At 48.7% G+C, this 22,262-nt stretch overlaps 2 protein-coding genes across 15 annotated transcripts in view; one reads left to right on the forward strand and one right to left on the reverse strand.

The window, feature by feature from the left end:
• Window positions 1-176: 176 nt before the first annotated feature.
• P2rx4 (purinergic receptor P2X 4) lies at window positions 177-15,165 on the forward strand. 2 transcript variants are annotated; one of them, XM_013360485.4, is made up of 12 exons: window positions 177-310; window positions 3,907-4,054; window positions 6,604-6,675; window positions 6,784-6,865; window positions 7,399-7,495; window positions 10,577-10,657; window positions 10,761-10,902; window positions 10,998-11,134; window positions 13,091-13,184; window positions 13,314-13,379; window positions 13,628-13,723; window positions 14,182-15,165. In XM_013360485.4, the coding sequence occupies exons 1-12, from the start codon at window positions 177-179 to the stop codon at window positions 14,206-14,208; spliced, it is 1,176 nt and encodes a 391-aa protein (XP_013215939.1). In that variant the 3' UTR covers window positions 14,209-15,165. The 2 variants fall into 2 exon arrangements, with proteins under 2 accessions (XP_013215939.1, XP_005329661.1); XM_005329604.5 differs by having other exon boundaries at window positions 6,784-6,856.
• Camkk2 (calcium/calmodulin dependent protein kinase kinase 2) overlaps window positions 9,480-22,262 on the reverse strand; it is a 52,971-nt gene continuing 40,188 nt past the window's right edge. For 5 of the 13 annotated variants that reach the window (XM_078039193.1, XM_078039191.1, XM_078039190.1 and 2 more), the window contains one exon: window positions 17,357-20,478. In XM_078039193.1, the coding sequence (XP_077895319.1) occupies window positions 20,308-20,478 (171 nt within the window). In that variant the 3' untranslated portion in view covers window positions 17,357-20,307. Of the gene's footprint in view, window positions 14,671-16,320; window positions 17,269-17,356; window positions 20,479-22,262 lie in introns of those variants that run through there. The other 8 variants (XR_013434825.1, XR_013434820.1, XR_013434823.1 and 5 more) reach the window with 4 other exon arrangements.

The following is a 22,262-nucleotide window of genomic DNA, read 5'->3' on the forward strand; positions in this document are numbered from 1 at the left end:
GAGAGGGAGGTAACCCTTTCCTTCATCCCCGAGGGGTGGTGACGCCTCCCCGGGCCCGCGCCGCCTCCTTCCGGGCCCTCCCCCGCGACGGACGGCGGGGAGGCGGCGGCAGGGCCTCCTGGGCGGGACTCCGGCGCGGGGACCAGGCGGCGGGGCGAGCGGCGGCGGCCGGGGCCATGGCGGGCTGCTGCACGGTGCTGGCGGCCTTCCTGTTCGAGTACGACACGCCGCGCATCGTGCTCATCCGCAGCCGTAAAGTGGGGCTCATGAACCGCGGTGTGCAGCTGCTCATCCTGGCCTACGTCATCGGGTGAGCGAGCGGTGGGCCGGCGGGGCCGGGGCTGGGGGTCCCCGACGGCCGGCAGCGGGCACCCGCCCCCTTCGGCCCGCGCGGTGCACCTGCCCACCCTGGCCACTTGCGCCGTGCACACACCCGGGCTCGGGCCACCGAGACGGGCTCTGTCCGGGCCTCGGCGACGGGAAGCTGCTTTGATTCAGGGTGCTGAAGGGAAAGCCTGGCTAGACCGTCACCTTGCACGTTTACCTTTCAACTTGCTCCTTGATGGCCCTGGGCTGTGGGAACTTTGCCCTAAACGTCTCAGTTTCCTCTCTTCACTTGCCATTCTGATGACCCACTGACAAAACCAAGGCTTGGGGTTTCCATTTGGTTCCTTCTGAGTCTGTGGCTTCCTCTCCTTTCCTTTGATCATTATGCGGTAACCCAAGATAGTGGAGAGGTCGCACTTCCCAAAAGTGTTTAAAGGACAGTGACTGTTTTACAGCATTGTTTGGGGCGGAGGGTGTGGATACCTGCTTTAGTATAGTCATTCCCCCTTGAGCCGCTTGTGTTTATATATGCCCTGCTAAATGTTTGATTTAATTGAATGCACCTGTTATAGTGTAATTCAACCCAGGGAAGGAGGTAGCAATTACCTTGCCAGCTGGGCTCTCTTTCAAGGTGGAGCATTATGGTGTCTACAGATGCTGGGTTAACAGATACATCTGCTAGATCACTTTCCTAAAAGGCCTAGAGTAGTGGTCCCCAAACTGCTCATTGGAACCATTTGGGAATCTATAGAAAATATGATTGATGGCTCTCATCCCAGACCTTCAGAATCGGCTATAGAGTATGGCCAACTCCCCAGCTGATTCTTATGTTCAGCAAAGTTGGTGGTCGGGTGACCTGGTGTTTTGCAAATTTACCTTATTAGGAAAGATCATCTGAGGAATTTTTGAAAAGTAACAGATTCCCCCACCTTGGGATGAAGTTTGGAATCTGTTTACCCTGCCCAGGGGTATTCACATAGTCTGGTAGTTTTGGCTTCCAGCATCAATCAGCCAGCCCTGCAACAGCTGGTACTGAGTGTTCATGAGTATGTCTTGCTGGGGTTCAGTTCCGTGGTGAAGTGCATGCTTAGCATTCATGAGGCCCTGGGTTCCATCCCCAGTACACAAAAAGTTAAAAAATCCAGGTAGAGACTCAACATAAGAACCTCCTGGGCTATACCTGGGTTTGGACTCATTAAGTCTTAGGGATGAAATAGTTCCAACATGACCAGCTTCTCCCCCACAATGGTTGTGATGCACTCCTGCAGAATTTGGGATCAGAAGTTCTAGGCAGCTTTTAGGTCTTAACTTTTATTCTCATGAGAAGATTGGTTCACTTCTACCTTTGGGTACTTGTAAAATTCTTACACCTTAAAGAAGCCACTAGTCACAGATGGCTATTGAACACTTATCCATTTCTACTCCAAATTGAGATGCACTGGAATTGTAAAAATATACACTGGATTTTGAAGAGTACAAGAAAAAGTAAAATATCACATTGATACTTTTTGAAATTGATGACTGTTAAAATATTTTAGACATATTGGGCTACCTAAGAATTATTTTTTTCTGTGTCTTTCTACTTTTTAATGTGGCCTCTAGAAATTTTTAAATCACACATAGGATTCACCTCATGTTTCTAGTGCAATTCTAATTGCTTCTTGTCCTTTTGGCTAAGATCAAGTGTAGTGCAGTTCTGTGGGGTTCTTAGAAAGTGTTGTCTGCCTTGATTATGAGGGTTTTTAAGCAGCAGTGCCTTGCTTTTAGACATTTTGCTATAATCAGAGCCAACTCTGTTCTGAGGAATGGGCTTTAAAAAAAAAAAAAAACAACTTTTAAACTTCCTGATCTAGTTAATCTTGGTGAAACTGTGGTCTCTTCTCCCAAACAACTATTCCTCATAGAGACTGAACCCACAGTCCCCAGTCATCTAATTCAGTTATCAGTCACATGATGAGGAAATAATCACATGATAATGACTGGTATGAAACAATCTGTCTCTGATTTCGCAACTCCCTGTACTTGATAGTAAAATAATGATGACCTTCCTATTGAATGGGAGCTTTCCAGCAGCTGAATTTCTAAAAGCCCCAAAGAAGAGGACTTGTCAAGGGCAAAGCCCATCTCTAGGATGGGCAGTGAACTTGGAGATTCCTCAGATCAAATAAACCCATAAATAACCCAGTGTCAAACAGCTGATGAGTGGCAGAGTCAGGATTTGAACTTGAACCAGAAGCCCTTAAGCCTCTTACCCATGGTGCTCCCTCTAGAAAAGAGAATCCTACCTTGACCTTTCAAGGTACTTTTTTTTCCCACAATAACTTTATTTTATTTGTTTATTTTTATGTGGTGCTGAGGATGGAACCCAGTGTCTCACACATGTGAGGCAGGTGCTCCACCACTAAGCCCCAGCCCCTCAAGGCACTTTTTATAGTAGTTTGTTTCTTTCTCCCAAGAATTCAGATCACATGTATGATTCTGTTTTCTGAAATGAGAAGGTTACTGTTATTTTGAGTGATTAAAAATGCGAAAGCATTTGTGGGTTGCGGTTAGGACACCAAAACACACTTTGGAAATAGAGTCTCAGTTCACAGCTCAGCTTGGCTCTATTGCTCACTAGGCATAACTTTGGCCAAGTGGCTAAACCACTCTGGGACTCAGTTCTTCCCATCTATCATATGGAAATGGTCATAGAGCTTCACCACTGTTATAGAATTAAATGATTTAGTGTATGTCACATGCATAGAATAATGTTTGTTTCAACCCACCACTGGAACATTATAGCAACCAAAACTCCTCCCCACCAGAGCTACTAAACATATGCCACAGACTATTATTACTATTATTTCTAGAATTGAGAAGTGTTAGGATCCACTTCCCTTCCTAGAAGTACTAGATGCTAAGATTTCAGAATTCACTAGTTTGGGTTACTTGTGGGTTCGTTTGATCAGAGCAGTCTCCAGATGGACTGCCCATCCTAGAGATGGGCTTTTCCCCTGAGGAGTCCTCTTCTTCAGGACTTCTAGAAATTCATCTGCAGTAAAGCTCCCATTCAATTCTAGTTTGACACATGGATGCTCAGGGCAGGATGGCCACATGTGTGTCTCCATTCCCTCCTCTGTAAATTGGAGATGATAATAATGATACTTGCCTCATGAAGTGGTCAGGATTAAATGAGTTCATACATATAAAATGACTTTAAAGCTGTGCCTGATCCTAAAATCACTCAAATGGAAACTATTCCTATCACAATGTGTCATCTCTTGGTCATTCCCTTAGGCCCCAGTGTATTGAAAATGCTCAAATATCCAATAAAGACAGTATTCATTGAGCTTTTCCTCTGTGATACTGGTGCTTTTCCTACACCATCTCATTTATTTCTCACAAAATAAATAAAGGGGCCACTCTTTCCCTCTTGCACAAATGGAGGTGGAGCCTCCAAAGGTTAAGCAGCTTTTGCAAAGTCGCAATTAGTAAACATGGTGGTACTTTCAGCCTCTGGCTGTCAGAGGCTCCCTGGCGTCCATTCAGATTCTCTGGATCCTAATGGCCACTTAAGAGGCCTGTGTTATTTTATAGGTGGGTGTTCGTGTGGGAAAAGGGTTACCAGGAAATGGACTCCGTGGTCAGCTCAGTGACTACCAAGGCCAAAGGCGTGGCTGTGACCAATACTTCTACACTTGGGTTCCGGATCTGGGATGTGGCTGATTATGTGATTCCAGCTCAGGTAGGTCTCCTACTCTGATCTGTCTGATACTGAAGCCTCCAGGTGTCACTTTCTCTGTACTAACTTATCATGCCTGCTTAATGATCGGTACCCAGGGTTCTACCATCTCTGATACCCAGACTGGTTGTTTTAGCCCCAGAAAGCAGCACAGCCATGTCTCTTTTGGGCTTCAGGTCTAAGGGGTATCATTCAGTCAGCTGTGGCTCTCCAACTCTAAAGTGTGGCTGGCCTCAGATGTCCTTCCATGTGGACATCTTGGTCTGTCTCAAGCTCTAAAAGGTAAGATAGCGAACGTCTTAAATTCTGGGAGAAGTTCACGGGGAAAACAGCACTTTCCCACATTTTGCATTTGCTTTATTATCTTACATCTACAAGGTCAATCGTCTCTGTCAGTGTCTACCACAGTTAGAGGACAAACCGCAGACCAAAAGGAGACAGCACAGGATTCCATCAGGAACAAAGTCAGGGGAGAAACTGATGGTGACATTCTAGTCTCCAGCCCATTAAGCTGCAAGTTAATATTTTGGTCTTTTTTTTTTTTTTTTTTTTGAAGGCGTTGGGGTTTGAACCCAGGGCCTCAGTAGGCAAACACTTCACCACTGAGCCACATCCCCAGCCTCAAGCTGCAAGTTAAATATTGACTCTTTAGCTATGTGCCACATGGCCAAACCCTACCATACCCCTCCAGATGGCTGATGTGTGCAGTGCCCACAGTGGCCAAATTCAGATGAGTTGCCAACTCTCTTTTTTTAATTGGTACACAATTAAAAAAAAGGGAAGCAGAGGCTTCAGCAGCTCTCCAATGTGTCCATTCCCCTGCCTTCTTAAGAGAATGGTCTGGTGGGGTCCAGAGAGAGGCCGGAGATGATGAGCTTTAAAGGTGCAATGGAACGGGGTGGTCCTGGGGACACCTGTCCATGCTCCCCGTGGGGGCACGGCCTCATCCTGGCAAGCTGTGGGACTGTCCTGCCCAGTCTGCTTTAGCCAAGGAAGGAATGAACCCTGCTTCTGCCCTGAGTGGAAAGGACCACCCAGCAGCTCTGCCACCTGTCACTCATGGGAGCTGGGGCTGTGGGCTCTCTGCTCTGCTCTCACTGTGTCCTCGGGCTTCTCCGTTGAGGGAACCCAACCACTGCATCTACTTGGCTCATCTTCAGACTGAAGTTTCCCTAAATTTGAAATAGATCAGAGGAAACAAAAAGTAGACCACACTGAATTGTTGGGAGTCCAGCTCAGAGAGGCTCAGGAGCAGCCTTCCCTCAACCTGTGAGAGGAGTGTGTTTCTCTTCGACACTTTGGGGATATGACCGGGTATCAGGAGAGACTCCCACCTCGAGCCTCCTCTTGTGGCCATTTCCTTGTCTCTGCAGGAAGATACCTACCATTTCTAAAGCTTCTACCACCTTGACATATTGGGGGGTGTCCATAGTGACCTTGGTCCCTGAGATGGCTCCCAGAGCTGACTGCTTTTTTCAGGAGTATGAAATGAAATGCTGGACGCTGCTGGCATCTCTTTAAAAAAATGCCCGTGCCCAGTGGAGGGGAGGGGTCCGACCAGAACCTTCTGGGGTCTTTATCTTTAATTCCTTATATTAGGTCCTTGTATTAGGAGATCAAAATTAGCAATTTTTGTTTGTGGCAGTTCTGGGGATAGACCCAGGACTTGCACACACAAGGCAAGTGCTGGACCTCTGAGCCACAGCCCAGCCAGTACTTAGCAACCCTTCAGTATCAGCCCCAGCAAGTGGCTTTCCAGAAACTGGACCAGTGCTTTGGCACCTCCAGATCTACAAGGAGAAAACAGAACCTTGTCAAGGACAGAAATGTCAGAAATGCCCCTGAACTTCTTCTCTAGAATGTTTTATTTCTTTTCAATTATAGTTATAAAAGAAAATAAGTCAGGAGGATCTCAAATTCAAAGCCAGCCTCAGCAATGGCAAGGTGCTAAACAACTCAGTGAGACTCTGTCTCTAAATAAAATACAAAAATGGGCTGGGGATGTGGCTCAGTGGTTGAGTGCCCCTGTACCCTCCCTGCTAAAAAAAGAAGTCAAGTTTGAGGCCTTGGGGGCTTTGTGTTTTAATACCTCAGAAGTCATTGGTTGACAGAGCAAGTTTTGAACTACTATTGGCTCTTTTCCCTTAATAAGTCAAAATCTGTTGAGGATCTGTTTCAGATTGTAGATTCTTTAAAAATTGAGGTAAAATTCACATAACAGGAAAATTAAACTTTTTTTGCAGGGGTGGGAGGGCTTGGAAATTGAACTCAGGGGCATCCTTTTTACTTTTTTTTGAGATAGGGTCTTGCTAATTTGCCGAGGCTGACCTCAAACCTTGCAATCTTCCTTCCTGAGCCTCCTAAGTCACTGGGATTACAAGCATACACTGTGCCCATTAGAGTCCCTGTTAGGTTATAAACTCTCATGGGAGACCATAATATTCGCTTTTTAAAATCATCCTATTAAGGAGATACCTAGCTTTTTTAACGTCCCAGCCCGACTCCTCTGAGGGTGATCTGACAAGGCTCCCTCCCTCTCGCCCTCTCTGCAGGAGGAAAACTCCCTCTTCATCATGACCAACATGATCATCACCATGAACCAGACCCAGAGCATCTGTCCCGAGGTAGGTGGCTCCTTGGGAAAGCCCTGGGCCTCACACCCCACTCTCCACAACCCTGAGTGAGTGGCTGGACCAGATGGAAATTGTTTTCACTCCATCTCCTTTGTTTAGATTCCTGATAAGACCACTGTGTGCAAATCAGATACAGACTGCACTTCTGGGTCTGCCGACATCCACAGCAATGGTAGGAATGGTTAGTAGTGACCCCTCAGCAGATGCTTAGCCCCAGGAAGGCAGTTCCTGACAAGATCACTGTCTCCACACAGCATCTCTGAAAGAGAAGTCTCAGGGATAAATAAATCCTCCCTATGCCCAGCGGACTGGGGGTGGGGCTCAGATGTAGAGGTGAGCTTAGCATGGCTGAGGCCCTGGATTCAATCCCCAGCACCAGAAAAAGATTCCCCGCACCATTCTCCAATGCCACGCAACCCCAGGTGAGCCTGATGTCAGAGGAGGCCCAGGGACCCTGTGTCATTTGAGTCCCAGAAGCCAGCCCAGATCTTGCTGCATTCTGTGACTTGGAATCACTTTGGTCCTGAGATTGCAAAGCAGAGATGTGGCCAGCACTAAGGCAACCACCTTCCAGTTCCAATTTCTGGATACCCTAAGTCCCAGAATTAGAATTGTTCCAGACTGGCTACATAGGATGTTATGAGGGGCTTACTCCCTACCTCACAAAGGGAGGAAATAGCCCCCTGTAGACCTGGCTCCCCATCCCCCCCACAGGAGTCAAGACTGGAAGATGCGTGCCGTTCAATGGGTCAGTGAAGACCTGTGAGGTGGCAGCCTGGTGCCCAGTGGAGGATGACACACATGTGCCAAAGTGAGTTCTGCCTGAGAGCGCCCCCAACCCTGGTTCTACACCTTGAGGGAGGCGGCAGGGAAGGTTTGGGGGCCATCTGTGTGCTCTTGGTGTCTGGGACAGTGCTCCTTAACCACAGAGCATCAACCTTCAGTGGTGAGGTGAGCCCCAAGTGGTCACTTAGGATAAGGGTGCAGTTTGACTTATTGTATGTTAGGACTCCGTTAGTTGCAAATAACTGAGAAGAAACAGATCTCAGTGCTTTATCATGGGTGTACACACACACACACACACACAGATCAGGGGTACTTCATCATTCAGCTAGCCTAAAAGACCTAGCAGGGCTCAATCTGAGGCTCAGAGACTGTCTATCCCACATCCGGCCTCTGTCTCTTTCCATGTCAGGTTCATTTGTTGGACCCCTGGCATAATCCCAGGGGGACCTCCTTCCTAGCTGTGCAGAGTCTAGACCTGTCCATAATCACGTTCTGGGCTACATCTCTTGATCTGTCACCGTGGCTGGGGGACAGTTTGTTTCTCAGCATGCCTGGGTCACATGTCCACCTCTAGAGTTCGGGCTAGAGTCAGCCTCACCCAAATGACCCAGGCTGAGAGTAGGGGAAGTGTGACTTCCAAAGGAAATCTGAGGTTCCATTACCGGAAAAGGGGGGACAGGAAAATAATAAAAATCTGCCAAAGGGTATTCTATAAACCAGAACAGGTTGGGGGTTGCCCTAGGATAACATTCTTCCCAGTTGCAATTTGCTGTAGTTTGAAAGGGTGGAGTCTAAGACCTTCCCTTGAGAATTCCTGTTGCCTGGGGCTTTGTCATCCAGAGATCAGACTGAAAGCCAGGGGAGCAGGGAGCTTCTGCAGCTCATCCTGGGCGTAGAAGAAAACATGGAGACTGCTGATGTGAACTAAGGAGTGCAACACTGAAAGGAAGGGAATCCTAGCTTTTCAGAGTCAGAAAGATCTCCCAGAGCTGTGCTCTCCAGCAGGGGAGCCACTGGCCAAGTGTGGCTGCTGAGTACTTGAAATGTGGCTGGGTCTTCTGTTGGTGTGAAGTACACTGTAGGGTCTGAAATTAATTATGAAAAAAAAAAAGAATATAATATGTACTTAATATGTTGGTTACATGCAGAAGTAATATTGTGGATATTTTGGGTTTTTATATAAAATTAATGTTGCTATTTTTATTTTTAAATGTGGGTACTAGGAAACTTTTAATTATAATGTGGCTTGTAGTGTGCCTCACAGTACATTTATATTGGATAAGGGTTTAGTAGATCTAAGTCTGTGTGAGACGATTTTTAAAAGCAAACCGATGCAAGAAATTGCATTGAGTCACATGATGAGAAAGATATTCCTATTTCCATTTTGGGTGGAGTGTCTTTATTACCTGTCACTTGCTTATTTCCATTTCTCACACTGAACAAGCCCCAGATTAGGAATGTTGCATAAAATATTAACTACATGTTTTAGTAACATTGTTTTTATTTCATTATATTTATTTAAACAATGACGTCTGACCTGATGTGAGTGATTTTTGTATGTGTGCAGTGCTGGGGATTGAGCCCAGGACCTCATGCATGGTAGGCAAGTGTTCTACATCCCCAGCCCTTTTTAAAAGATTTTTTAAAAAATCTTGAGGCATGGTCTTGCTGAATTGCCCAAACTGGCTTCAAACTTGTGATCCTCCTGCCTAACCCTCCCAAGAAGCTGGGATTACAGGCACATGCCACCACACCCAGCACAAGTGATATTTTTATGGTCATGAGGGAAAGTTTCATTTCAAAGTAAATATCAATTAAAAAAATGAGTTAGTCTTAAAGGTGGAATCAACCCAAATGCCTATCAGCAGAAGAATGCATAAACAAATTTTGGTGTGTGCATAGCATAAAATATTACTCAGCCTCATAAAAAGGAATGAAGCACTGACACCCCCTTACAACCTGGGTGAATCTTTAAAACATCACTGAGTAAAAGAAAACAGACACAGAGGCCGTATGTTATTTGATTCTATTCATATGAAATGCCCAGAATAGACAGATCTGTAGAGATAGCAGAGTGGGGTCTCAAGGCACTAACTCCCTGGTGGATGTACAGGTCCTCTAGGGCGATGCAAATGTTCTGGAACTAGATAGAGGTGACGGTTTCCCAACATTGCAGATGCACTAAATGCCACTGAATTGATTGATTCTTAAATAGTGAATTTTATGTCGTGAATTCCACATCGACTTTGTTTTAAAAGGTGAGTTGATCTTAAGTATTGCAGACAGGGTGCAAAGATGTAGCTGCAAAAGCTTTGAAATGGAAAATGGCAGATGTTTGCAAAGCTCTGCAGAATCCCTGCCTCTTGAGGGAATGGGGACATGGAGCCCGAGGGATGTGTATTGCTCAAGGCCTTTCCTTGGCAGTGGGGACTCAGCAGCCTTGTCAATGGCCTTACTCCTGTCCCTCCACTGAAAAGACCACTGATGTCACTTGTAGCTCTGCAATTTACACCTGGCTCAGGAAACTGCCCCAGCCCCTCCACAGAAGACTTAGCCCTGCGGTGCCAGATTCTCCCATAGACAAATCCACCAAAGAAACAGTCCCCTTGGGACAGGTTCACCTGGTAGTCAGCTGGGAGTCCACATGGCACCATTGGGAGGAGGCAGGTGTGCCGGCGGGGTGGGGGGGGCAGTACTTGTGTACTTTTCAGGTGAGGCCAGGACGCAGCCTGCAGGTGAACTCACCTGTTCTGTGACCTGTAAAGTCCCATCTTTCTAGCATCCCTTCCCCAGAGTAAGCCTGAAACTGGCAGCGGCCAGGAATGATTTCCAGGGAGGCTGTGAGACAGCAGCCCGCTTCTCAGTCCCTCAGGTTCTCCATCGGCCTCCTAGGGGAAGGATCCAGAAGGCCAGCTTAGACTCAGCTCTAGACCTAGTGCTTCTGCAGAAGAGAACAGAAAATGCCGGAAATGCTGCACCTCACTTTTGCTTTGACAAAGTGACACTGTAAATCATGTTTATGTGTTAGAAATATTACATAGCTATCTAAATGCATTTTATTTTTTACTTCTAGTAACAGTATGTTGCCTTCTTTTTTTTTTTTCAGGCCTGCTTTTTTAAAGGCTGCAGAAAACTTCACTCTTTTGGTTAAGAACAACATCTGGTATCCCAAATTTAATTTCAGCAAGTAAGTGGTGGCTGCTGTGTGAGTTCACCAGTACCTTGGAGAAACTTCTGGCCCTTCTCCGGGGTTTTTCTCACAATGGATTTCTGCTTCCTTCTGGCTCTAGGAGGAATATTCTTCCCAACACCACCACCACCTACCTCAAATCATGCATTTATGATGCCAAAACAGATCCCTTCTGCCCCATATTCCGTCTTGGCAAAATCGTGGAGAACGCAGGGCACAGCTTCCAGGATATGGCCGTCGAGGTAGGTGCAGGCCCTGGCTTCTCACAGTCCTGGACATTTCTCGTATCCAAGCCAGCTCTGATGAGAGCCTGGGTGTGTCTGCTTCTGTCCCACAGGGAGGCATCATGGGCATCCAGATCAACTGGGACTGCAACCTGGACAGAGCTGCCTCCCTCTGCCTGCCCAGGTATTCTTTCCGCCGCCTCGATACCCGGGACCTTGACCACAATGTGTCTCCTGGCTACAATTTCAGGTGAGCATGAGCTTGGACCGTCACTCCCTATGAAGGGGGGCTGATGGATGAGTTATTCCTCCGTGGGGGCATCTGTGCCTCCAAAGACTAGCACACGGGCAGCACCCCAGGGCAGGCTGTGCAGGAAGGCATGTGCTTGGGAGAGCACTCAAAGCAGGGTCTTGCTCTCAGGTTGAGCCTGCCCCAGGCTCTCGAGGGTGCAGTGGGTGCAGGTTTTAGGCCCAAGAAAGGCCTTTGCTTGTATCTCCTAATGAAAATGCTGTCACAGTAGTTTCTCTGGGCTGGAATAACAGAGCTGACTGCCTTGACAGAGATGGGTTCTGTAGGTTCTGGAGGCTAGAAGTCAAAAATGAAGGTGTCTACAGGGCCAGCCCCCCACTCCCAAGACTCTAGGCAGGATCCTCCCTATCTCTTCCAGCCTCTGATGGCTCTCAGCAATCCTTGGCCTACAAATGTGTTGCTTCTGTCTGTCTGCACGTGGCCTTCTTCCCTCCATGCATGTTTCTGTGTGTCTTCTTGTGAGAACAGTAGTCATATCAAATTTAGGGCCCACCTGAATCAAGTACGACCTGATCTTTACTAATTGCACCTCCAAGACCCTATTTCCAGTTAGTTATTTACAGTCACATCCACAGGTTCCGGGTGACATGAATTTTCAGGGAGGCACTATTTAATCCAGTGCAGCTAGTCATCTGATAAGAGGGCCAGGAGCGTATTTTCCATTTCCTTGAGGCAACAAAATCTGTAGCTGTGTACTTTTTCTTATGCTCCTTGAGGAATTTTCCCCAAACACACTTGCTCCTAAAACCAGGCCCTGCAAGGAACACTGGAATGGATCACAAGTTTTTTTGTTGCTCGTCTCCCTCTAGTGGTGGCATGTGGTATCAAATGCGCATCGTATTGTCAGAATCTCTGCAGATCCATAGTCCCTTTGAACCACCCCACTCCCTGGTGGATGGCAGGGAAGGTATTTGAACTCTTCCCTAGGAGTTGCTCTCTCTACCAGTACACAGTTCTTGTAGAAACCACAAGCTTGGATCAGAACCCTAGAGCAGAGAGCAGCTGGTGGAGCCTCAGCCAGTACCAGCCCTGCTGAGTCTACCAGGCCTGGACCTCAACATGGAAGCCGTAAACCAGCCAGATCCCAGGCCTCAGGTTTAGGCCTCGGCTCCTGGAGGAATGGGACCGCTCTCAGTGAGTCTCCCCTCCACCATTCCTTGCTGGTTTTTTGTTTCATTTGTATCTTTGAATTTTATGGCTGAATTAAGACTACTCTGTGAGCAATCACCCATTAAAGTCTAGAATCCAGTAATTTTTATATATTTACACATATGTTCAACCAGTCAATTTTAGAACATCATCTTCAACTCAGAAACCCCGATCCCTCTAGCTGTCACCCCTCCCACCCCGAAGACATAGGCAGCTACTTTGTGGCTTTGCACATCTGGACTCCTCTGTTAATGGACTCATACACCATGTGTCTTTTCATGACTGGCTTCTTTCATTTTGCTTCATGTCTTCAAGGTTCATTCATGTTGTAGCAGATAATAAAGCTTCACCTCTTGTTATGGCCAAATAATATTCCATTGTGTGGATGGACCACATGTCATTTCCCTCTTCATCTATTGATGGATCAGTGGTTCTTAGTTCTTTTTACATTTTAAAGGTGATGCTAAGTTTTGTGACCACACAATGCAGTCTTGGAGATTGCTGCTGGCTGGCCACATTCTCAGTTAGTGGCCAAGTCCCCTTGAGAGAGGTAGGGAGGTCAGAGAGGTAGGAGGTAGGAAGGACACTGAGAGCAAGGACATTCAGGCTTATGCTACCTTGTGGAAGGAGAGGGGTCTACCTGTGCCTCCAGCACCCTCCCTCTGTAAGAGACTCACTGCATCCTGCTCTAACATCCCTCTCCCGGAACCCTGTGCCCTTTCCCTCTGACCTGCCCTATGCCCACAGGTTTGCCAAGTACTACCGGGACCTCACTGGCGTGGAGCAGCGCACGCTCATTAAGGCATATGGTATCCGCTTCGACATCATCGTGTTTGGGAAGGTAGGCCTGCCACCAACTCCCTGTTGGCTGTTGTGGGGACCCCGCAAGGACAGGGGTGTCTTTCTACCTTGCATGTGCTCTCCCCTACCCCTGTCAGAGCTTTTCCTCTTCTTCTCCTGTCACATGCAGGCTGGGAAGTTTGACATCATTCCTACCATGATCAACATCGGCTCTGGCCTGGCGCTGCTGGGCGTGGTGAGTGGTTGGGCCTCCCCAGCAGTCAGCAGCACTTTCTAGTCTAGAGCCTCCAGGCTTCTTTCCTTGCCCACCCCCACCGTCCCTCCTCCCAGACCACTCCCCTCCGGGCTGGGCCGTACTTCACCCCCAGAGATGAAGGTGCTTTTCCTTCCTGTAAGAGATTCCAGACTTCAGGGGGAAGTGCACACACAAAGCAGCAGGAGCTAAAGCACCGGGCTCATCCTCTCAACCCTTGCTATGTGCAGGCGACGGTGCTGTGTGACGTCATAGTCCTGTATTGCATGAAGAAGAGATACTACTATCGGGAGAAGAAGTACAAATACGTGGAAGATTACGAGCAGGTGGGCACCTCCTGTGCTCCCTGCAGGCAGGGAGCCTCTTGTCCTGGGGAGGGAAGCCCGGGTCCTGGGCCACCTGGTATGGCCCTTGGACAGAGGCTGGTGCTGCTCTGGCAGCTGACAACTCATCGCCTCAGGCTGGCAGTCAGATGCCAGCCTCGGCGCCTGCTCCGTCTCTGGACCACCTGTTCTAGTATTTACTTCAGACTCTTCAGAACCTACTTTGGTTTCGATTAGTGATCTCTTGAGTTAGTCATGATAATGGGACCACTTACATCCTCACGGTAAATTCACCTTGCTTAACAAGAAGGGTTAGGTACCCCATTCTAGAACCAGCTGGAGTCCTCTTGTGAAGGGCTGTCCAGAAGCCCTCAGGAAAAGCTCCCTATTCCTGCCTGCCTCAGATGGTCCAGGGGCAGTGACTGCTGGGTGGACACTGACCTCCTTATCCCTCTTTGCAGGGTCTTGGTGGTGAGACAGGCCAATGATGCCTACCCGACACCTGGGCTCCCCAAAGCCCTCATCAAGCACAATGAGAAGGAGGGAGAAATGGCTGCTATGTCACCCCAGAGAACATTCCAGATTCTGATTCACTCTCCATAAGTACTCAGGGTTGCCTGGTAGCTCCTACATTTTGTGTGTAGGGGTTCATTTGTCCCCTGGGCACAGTGGATTACTGACCAGTATGTTGTTGGCTGGGCTGAGTTGCTGGGGCCTTCTGCAGGCCCTGGGGCCAGCTTTCCCCAGAAGCTGCAGTCTCCAGCCCTCGCAGACGGGGCCAATCCTGTGAGCCAAGACAACACCATTCAGGCACTTTGTAAGGAAAAGAAAGCCTCTAGGCTCGTGCTCCCTAGACTTTAACAGGCCCAGGCTGCTGCTCCTCTCCCCCAAACCAGGAACATTGTTCTTGCAACCATGGTACAGAGTTGGCTCTCTTCCTCTGAGAACAGCTGTGAAGAGATGGTTGAAGATCAAACATTAAAACAAGTGGTTTTTCTTACTCCTCGCATGCTGTCTCCTAGCATAGGCTAGAGCTCTCCTTCCTTCTCTTACTTCAGGGAAGTTAATATGGGATGAGGGGAAGGTGCCCACATATTTGCCTGATGACAAGAACAATTACTGTCTGTTCTGCCCACATGCAACCTTGCAGCGAAGGCCACTTCCTGGAACGGCCAGTCCTAACGGCAGCCTCACAGTCAGCTTGCCTCTCCAAAGAACTCTCCTGGCAACGGCTGCACACACGTCACAGTCTGCGATAAGCCCCTGCCACCAAACAACTTCTGTTTGGAAACATCTTGCCTGCACTTCTCCTTTTTAGTCTTGCTCCCCTGGGCCTCAGCCCCCCAAGGCCATGGCACACATAGCCTGGGTTGCAGTGACCCCTGAATAAACCCCTCTGCTGGTATTTCAGGTTGACAATTTCAAGTAAACCCATTTGTTGTCCAGCTCTGTCCTCAGGAAAGGTCTCTTGAAACAATCGTCTCTGCAACTCAGGCATTTCCCTTGCCTGGCTTTTCTCTTAAAGCCTAATTAAGCGTTTTGATCTTCATTAAGTTGTAAGTTTGTTTTTTTTTCCTAGTGGCATCTCACCTGTGCTGGCATTTTTTACATAAGATGGTAGTAATACACTGTAGGTGGCATAATTTTAGGGAACATGGAAGTGGCTCATCCCCTTCTGTTTTCTTCCCAAGCCTCCAACCCAAAGCAGGATCACCTGCACCTCTCGGTGCATGTGTGACATGGCAACGGAGCTACTTCCAGCTGTAACTTCAACTTCGTGCTTGATTTTGCATCAGGGGTTCAGGATTCCTCCAAGGGGGGCAGCCTGCCTCTCCCCTTCCCCATGAATCACTTCATTTCCAACTACTCTGGGGAATACTTTAGAAGTACTCTGCTTCAGTGGGAAAAAATGATCTACCTGGACTTTTCTTTGGGGGTGGGGGTTGCTAAATACTTTTCAACAATGTCGTGGTTCAGGCCGGGTGTGGTGGCACCCGCCTGTAATCCCAGCAACTCAGGTGGCAAATTTGAGGCCAGTCTCAGAAACTTAGTGAGACCCTGTCCAAAATAAAGGGCTGGGGTTGTGACTCAGTGGCACAGCATGGTTGGGTCACTCTACAGTACCAAGGGGGTAAGGAGCTGATTCATGCAGCCTTTTTTAAAATGCTCATTTGGCACTGGGGATATGGCTCAGTGGTAAAGCATTCCTGAGTCAAACAATCCCCAGTACCGTCCCCCCCCCCAAAAAGTGAGCTAGAATCTTTAGGAATCGTGATATGATCTAAATGTGTCCCAAAAAACTCATGTGTTGGAAACTGAGTCCCCAGTACAACAGGACTGGGAGGGAAACTGGGTCATAGTCCTCATAAATGGAACTAGGTGCCATATAGAAAGGGCTTGATGAGGAGCTCATCCCCTTGCAGCCCTTCCATCTTCTGGGCACATATGGAAGCAGGGAGCAGCCCTCACCAGACCCCAAACCAGCCAGTGCCTTAATCTTAGACTTCCAAAAAACTAATTTCCGTTCTTTGCAAATTACCCCACCTCAGGCATTCTGTTATAGTAGCACAAACAGACAAGAAAAATGGTTTGTCTATTACCCTGCAGCTGAGGAGTGATGGCAGTGGTCTTCTGTAATGGGGGGCTGCATTTGACCTTCTCTTTTCTGAAATGGAATGCAAAGGCCAGTTGGGGTGAGGGATGGGTGTTGGGCAGCACTACTGATTTCACTCACCAGTCTCATCTTGCTTCTGACCATGTCCCTTCTCACTGGCACACCCTGGTGCCATCAGGAGTCTTCTGTGCCCCTGGAGCTCTGCTCCATGATGCACCTGTGTGCACCCCTCCTCCCTTCCCTCAGATTTGCAGTGGGGTCTTGGGATGGCAGCCCCTTGCTCCTGAGTCTTGAAGGCCTGCATTTCAATGCTTTTCTGCAGCAGTGGAATGGGGATTTGTTAGACTTTGCCTGCTGTCCCCTAGTAACAGAAAAATGAAATTTAAAGCCAAGAGAGCACCTCCAAGGACTAGAGCCACACTTGAAATGCAGAGACTCCTCTGCCTTTGGCCTGGAGGAGCATCCAGATGCCATCAGAACCAGCAAGCACCAAGACTCAGGACGCCAAAGACCAGGGGCTTTGCCGACAAATTCCAGCCCTTAGACAACCAACTTAACTTTTCTGAGCCTCAGCTCACAGGTGATGATCCTCATTATGAGTTTAATACCCACCTCCTGGGGTGAAGTGTAACAGAGCAGGCCTGGACCGCAGGACACATTCCACATGAGGGAACTACTCACCTGTCTGGTCTCCGCCAGAATCTTGCCCTTACCTGTCCACTAGAGCAGGGCTTCTCAAACTTCAACCTGCAGGTGGGTCACCTGTGAGCGTGTTTAAGCGGGGCCTGAGTGTGTGCATTCTGCCCTGCTCTCAAGTGCTGTTGACACAGCTGGTCCTGGAGTCACACTGAGCAGCAGCATATGAGGACATGCCCTAAATCAGTGGTCTGCTGGCTACATTAGCATTGACTGGGACATGTAACCTTCTGTTCACCTAGGGAAGGAGAGCAGACACAAGGACAGATGGACAAAATAAACAACCAACCCAAAACAACAACAAAAAAAACCCCTGAGGCCCAAACTTTGCACCATTTTGCTGTCTCTTTATTTCAAGTTTACAGAGAAGCTTAATCATTTGTGGAAAAACACCAAAGGCTTATCTTTCTCTTAAGTTCATGTACTTGTGATAAATACACAGTATTTAACTTTGTACACCTGATAAAAGGAAAATGCATAGTAGAAAGGATCAGGAATAAAACAGAAGCATCGGGCATCGAAGATATCACAGAATAGAAAAGTCAAAAGTCCCATGAGACTCGGCCCATGAAGCTGAAGAAAAGATGGGACCCGTGACTATGAGACCTTCCCTAGCACCTTGGAAGCAAGTGGGGGTCCTGGTTCCACCATCAGCAACGTGAAGCTGCCCTAGGGAAGATGGGTGAGGGCCACAGCCTGGCCCAGCCTCCCCCAGAGCAGGGGTTCTCCTTGTTCCAGAAAGGCTTTGTGGACAGGAGCTCTACCCCATGGAAAGGCCAGAGTAATGGCCTCTGCAGGCCCAAATGCCAACAGGGGGCTCGATAAGGTTTCTGGGGACCACTGGCCACCTCTGGAATGGACAGGGGAGGTGGAAACAGGCAGAGGAAAAGAAAAGCATGTGGGAGGCTTGTGCTTTCTTCCAGGCCACAGGTGCAGGCCGCAGGGCTCACACCACACTGGTCCCAGAGGAGCCAGCAACTCGAGGAAGCACAGGCATCCTTTTTGCCCACTGGAAAAAGCTGCTCCTGACAGCTTCTCCCTTTTCCTGGCCAAGCTGGCTTTTAAAAACTCCACGTTTGTGCTCCAAGAGTGGTGGCCCTAGTGACAGCCATGTCTACTTATGCTTTCCACGAGGAGAGGTTCCTTTCCACAGCTTTCTTTGGTGTTTATTTTAAAAACTAAATAAATAAAAGTTATGGTGTGGACCTCCCCCACCCCACCCACCCAAATGGCTAGGTGCTGCCTGGCCACTGGGCTTCCCCATAAGACATCTGGGATGACGAGTTCATGGTGGGGAGAAATGGCATTGCCCGATGCGGCGTGTAAACACGAGAGGAGTTCTGCAGAGCTCTGCATGCAGCCTGCCCTCCTCGGCCACTCAGCCAGGCAGAGTCCGTGCACGCGGGCTGGGGCTAAGCCTAAGGACTGGCGACTTTAACCACTGCAAGGTGCTTATTGCAAACGCACCAGACCCCATCTGCTACCAGAAGAGGTGGAGCTACTGGGTCATTTCCCCTAAATTTAAAGCAGTGGGGAGACAAGCGCAAATACTAGGTTACAAAGACAAAGCAAGCAGGCAAGACGACCCTCTTTACACTGGAGTCTGTGCTCTTTGGAACCAGCATTCCCTAATTCTAACTGCTTCTACAACAGCACGCGAAACCTGGCTAAACTACAATCAAGAGCTTAAGAAAATCTATGGAAGCCAAGGAATGCCCAGGCTTTGTGAATGGCTGGGAGGGGACACAGGCTTTGCTTCTGTCTCTGTGCAAAGTCCTTGAACCAAGGCTTATCAAACTGAAACCACAAAAAAATCAGTCTTCCAAGGCCCAGCACTGAATTTACCTCCCAGGACCAGATCTCAAAGTCCTCCCAGCACAAAGTCCTTCCAGTTTCCCACCCCCTTGAACTTCACACTCACCAGTGTGTGGCTCTGGGCAGAGTCACATGCAAACCTCAGCCAAACATCTCAGCATTGGGAAGTTTCTTTTGGTTGGAAGTCAAAAGATCAAATTTTCTGGCTACAAAAGGGAACATCCCATGCTAGCTAGCACCCAGTTCCTCCATATCCCAAGGAATACTCTGAGTTTCAACAACCTTTCTCTAAAAGGGTGATCCAAGGTCACTGTGTGGACCCTACCAAAGCTTTGACGCTAAGGATGTTCATTTGTGTCTCAGCCAAGTGAGAGTATTTCCCTCAGAGCCCTCCACAAAGCAGGTAAAGTGTTTGGCTGACTGCAGCGAGTGAGCGGTTAAGATGCAAACTGAACCTCAGCAGGCTCAGGAATACACAGGTCATAAACAAGCTGAGCTACTAATATACAGGCATTAGATTTCATTGGCTCTCAGATCACACGGGGAAGCTGTGGCGTGTCCTGGAAGCTCTAAATAACCTCTGAACTTCTCTAGAGTTCAGTCTAGTTAGACAATTGAAAATATTTTTGTGTTGAATCATAAGCCATGTAATGTACATGGAAGTGTAGGATTTCACCCTGAAGTTTTTGTAACTGAACAAAGAGATTTACTGGAGCCCAGCCAACCTTTCCAGAAACCCACTTTGAGTGGCAGGTGTAAGGGCCCGCATTCTGTCCTCCAGGCAAACCTCTCCCCCGCCCCGGCTGCTGAAGGCTCCTAGGGTTGGCAAATCCCCTTCAAAAAGCAATTAAACTTCAAGCCCTTTCAGTTTTCCTGACTACAGTTCTACCCATAAAAAAATTTTAAAGTCCTTCTTGCAAATAAGTTGCATTGATGCTCTCTGCAGCTACTGAGGGCTAGCCCTGCTCATCCACGGTTCTGGAAGGTGCCTCGATTCGGGGTTTGCAGAAGGAGTCTCGAAGCCTTCCTTCCACTCCTCAAATGCAGCATCTGCTCCTTGGCCCCAGTCCTGCTGGAGTCTCCTGCTCATTCCTCTGCGCTGTTCAAACCCCGCACACATTCATTCCCTTGGTATATCTGACATGGTTTTGAAGGATTTTTGGCATAAAAACATTTTTAAAAAGCAATTATCCCAAAACGCACGTGGGTTTGGTCTGCAATTCCTCACACCCGCCGGTCCGGCCAGCCAGCGGCCAAGGTCGACGTCACGGAGTCAAGTCTTTTTTTTTTTTTTTTTTTTGTCCCCTTTAAAATAATAAAGGAAAAACACATAACCAGAGGTGACGGTCAAGGCTCTACACACGTGCTCGGTTTCCGTAGGACATGCTGCTATGGAAACGCAGGGTGCAGCAGCCCGTGCAGGGCAACATGGCCAGGCATGCGAGGTCGAGCGTCCAGGCAGCTACTCCGGCTCCAGTGCCTCCTCGGGCTGCTGTGGAAGCACATGTGTGGGGGAGCTGGGGCCGGGGGCCCCCCAACTTTCCACGCAGGGACCACCTTTCACAAGAGTACTTCCTCCTCCCCCACGGGGGCTGGCTCGGGGCCCCGGAGGCTGTCTTCGCTGCCTTGCTTCCTGCTCACCGAACAGAAAACCAGCGTTAAGGCCTGGAGAAACCATGGCAGGGCCCTGACCATCGCCCACTTCGGGACACCAACCGCCCAGGCGTGCTGCCTCGCACCACCTGCAAAGCGATCACGTCACCTGCCCTTGATCACTTAAATTTTTCCAAGAAGACCACGTCCTCCATAAATAGGGAAGCAATGCTTGCCCAAAACATAAAACTACAGCAGATGCAAGCAGGAGGTGGGCCCCTCTGTAGGGTATCCCCGAGGGTTGATAGTCTCACCACCCCCTCCCCAGGAGGCCAAAGCTCATGCAGGGCAGGAACTGTGAGTCCCTATGGTGAGCTCCTGGTGGGGCAGTGGCGGGGCCTACCCAATTTGGACTGGCACCTAGTGGCATTCTGGAAATGGCCACAACATTGGCCCTAGCTCCCTATATCCAGGCTCAAGGGAAGACCACCTGGGAGGGAAAAGATGGCCCCTCCCTTCTCAGAAGAGGGAGGAAGAGCCCTTCTGTCCCTGAAGAGCCCCCCACCTCACTGGAGCTGCTTGGTGTGGCTGCTGTGGGTTGAGTCTCAGGTCGTAGGAGGGGAAATCTCTAAGGAAGGGCCCAAGGACCTCAGCATCCTTAAGCTGAGCATGCCACTCAAAGCTACTGTCCAACATTCCCAGCGAAGACTTGTGTGCCCTTGGCCAGAAGGGAGCCTCTGTCCCTGCCTAGGGGCTGGGAAATCACGGTGCCTATGCATCCCTAGGAAAATCACATTTGCTGGCTTCTTGTCTCTGACAAAGAACAAGATGTAAAGTGCCCAGGGAGGACAGAGCTGTGACTAGCTGTCTGATGAGACCCTTGCTTTCTGCCCTCCGTGCCACCTGCTGGCACCAGCTGGGTCTCACTGCAGACAGCAGGCAGCCCGTGGTCCAGGACCCCCAGCTCTATAAGCTCCTAGAGCAAGACATCCTGCTCACAGCTGCCAGCAGGCAACTCCCAGGGTTTCTAGCACCAGAGGTGTGGAAATGAAGCAGCAGCAAAACACCAAGGGCTAATCTCAGTCTGTTGGTGTCTTGCAGTTATGAACTGAAACAGAAAGAAACAATAGAGCCAGGCTTGGTGACGCACGCCTATAATCCCAGTGGCTCAGGAGGCTGAGGCAGGAGGATCCAAAGTTCAAAGCCAGCCTCAGCAACTTAGCAAAGTCCTAAGCAACTTAGCAAGAGCCTGTCTCTAAATAAAATTTTAAAAGGGCTGGGGATATGGCTCAGTGGTTAAGTGCCTCTGACTTCAAACCCTGGTCCCCTCCATATCCCGCCTGCCTCCCCAAAAGGAAACAACAGACTTGCTCACAGAGGGGAAGCAGCCTTACTTTTGGCAGACCCTAAGAGGGAGACTAAGAAGAGAATGCCCAAGGAAAAGTCAGCCCATTAGGCTTCTACTATCACACTGTGAGGCTCAAACCAAAGGCCTGCCTAGTCACTGGGCTTCTGGGATATCTGGGAACAAGACAAGGTGTCGGGCAGCCTTCTGGGGCTGCTGAAGGTCGAACCTGATTGCTAATGCCAATGTGTTTTCCCTGCTTTTGTCTCAAAAGCACATCTCCAAAGCAGGGCCCCTCCTAGATTACTGCATAAGCACCTGGCTCATAAGTCAACTTCTCCTTATACACAACTGCATGCAGCATTGTTCACTTTTAACAACTAAAAAATAGAAATAATGTCCATCAATTGATGAATAGATAAACAAAATGTGCTCCATCCAAACAGTGGAATATTATTCAGTCATAAAAAGTAATGAAG

Source organism: Ictidomys tridecemlineatus, chromosome 2 (assembly GCF_052094955.1).
Source record: "Ictidomys tridecemlineatus isolate mIctTri1 chromosome 2, mIctTri1.hap1, whole genome shotgun sequence".
Classification (NCBI taxonomy): domain Eukaryota; kingdom Metazoa; phylum Chordata; class Mammalia; order Rodentia; family Sciuridae; genus Ictidomys; species Ictidomys tridecemlineatus.

What these genes read in the sequence shown, in the direction of transcription:
- P2rx4 (XM_013360485.4), top strand. Translation starts at nt 177, where the DNA reads ATGGCGGGCTGCTGCACGGTGCTGGCGGCCTTCCTGTTCGAGTACGAC. An exon ending in CCCAGAGCATCTGTCCCGAG is followed by an intron (nt 6,676 to 6,783) that starts GTAGGTGGCTCC and finishes TCCTTTGTTTAG; the next exon opens with ATTCCTGATAAGACCACTGT. An exon ending in ACGTGGAAGATTACGAGCAG is followed by an intron (nt 13,724 to 14,181) that starts GTGGGCACCTCC and finishes CCCTCTTTGCAG; the next exon opens with GGTCTTGGTGGTGAGACAGG.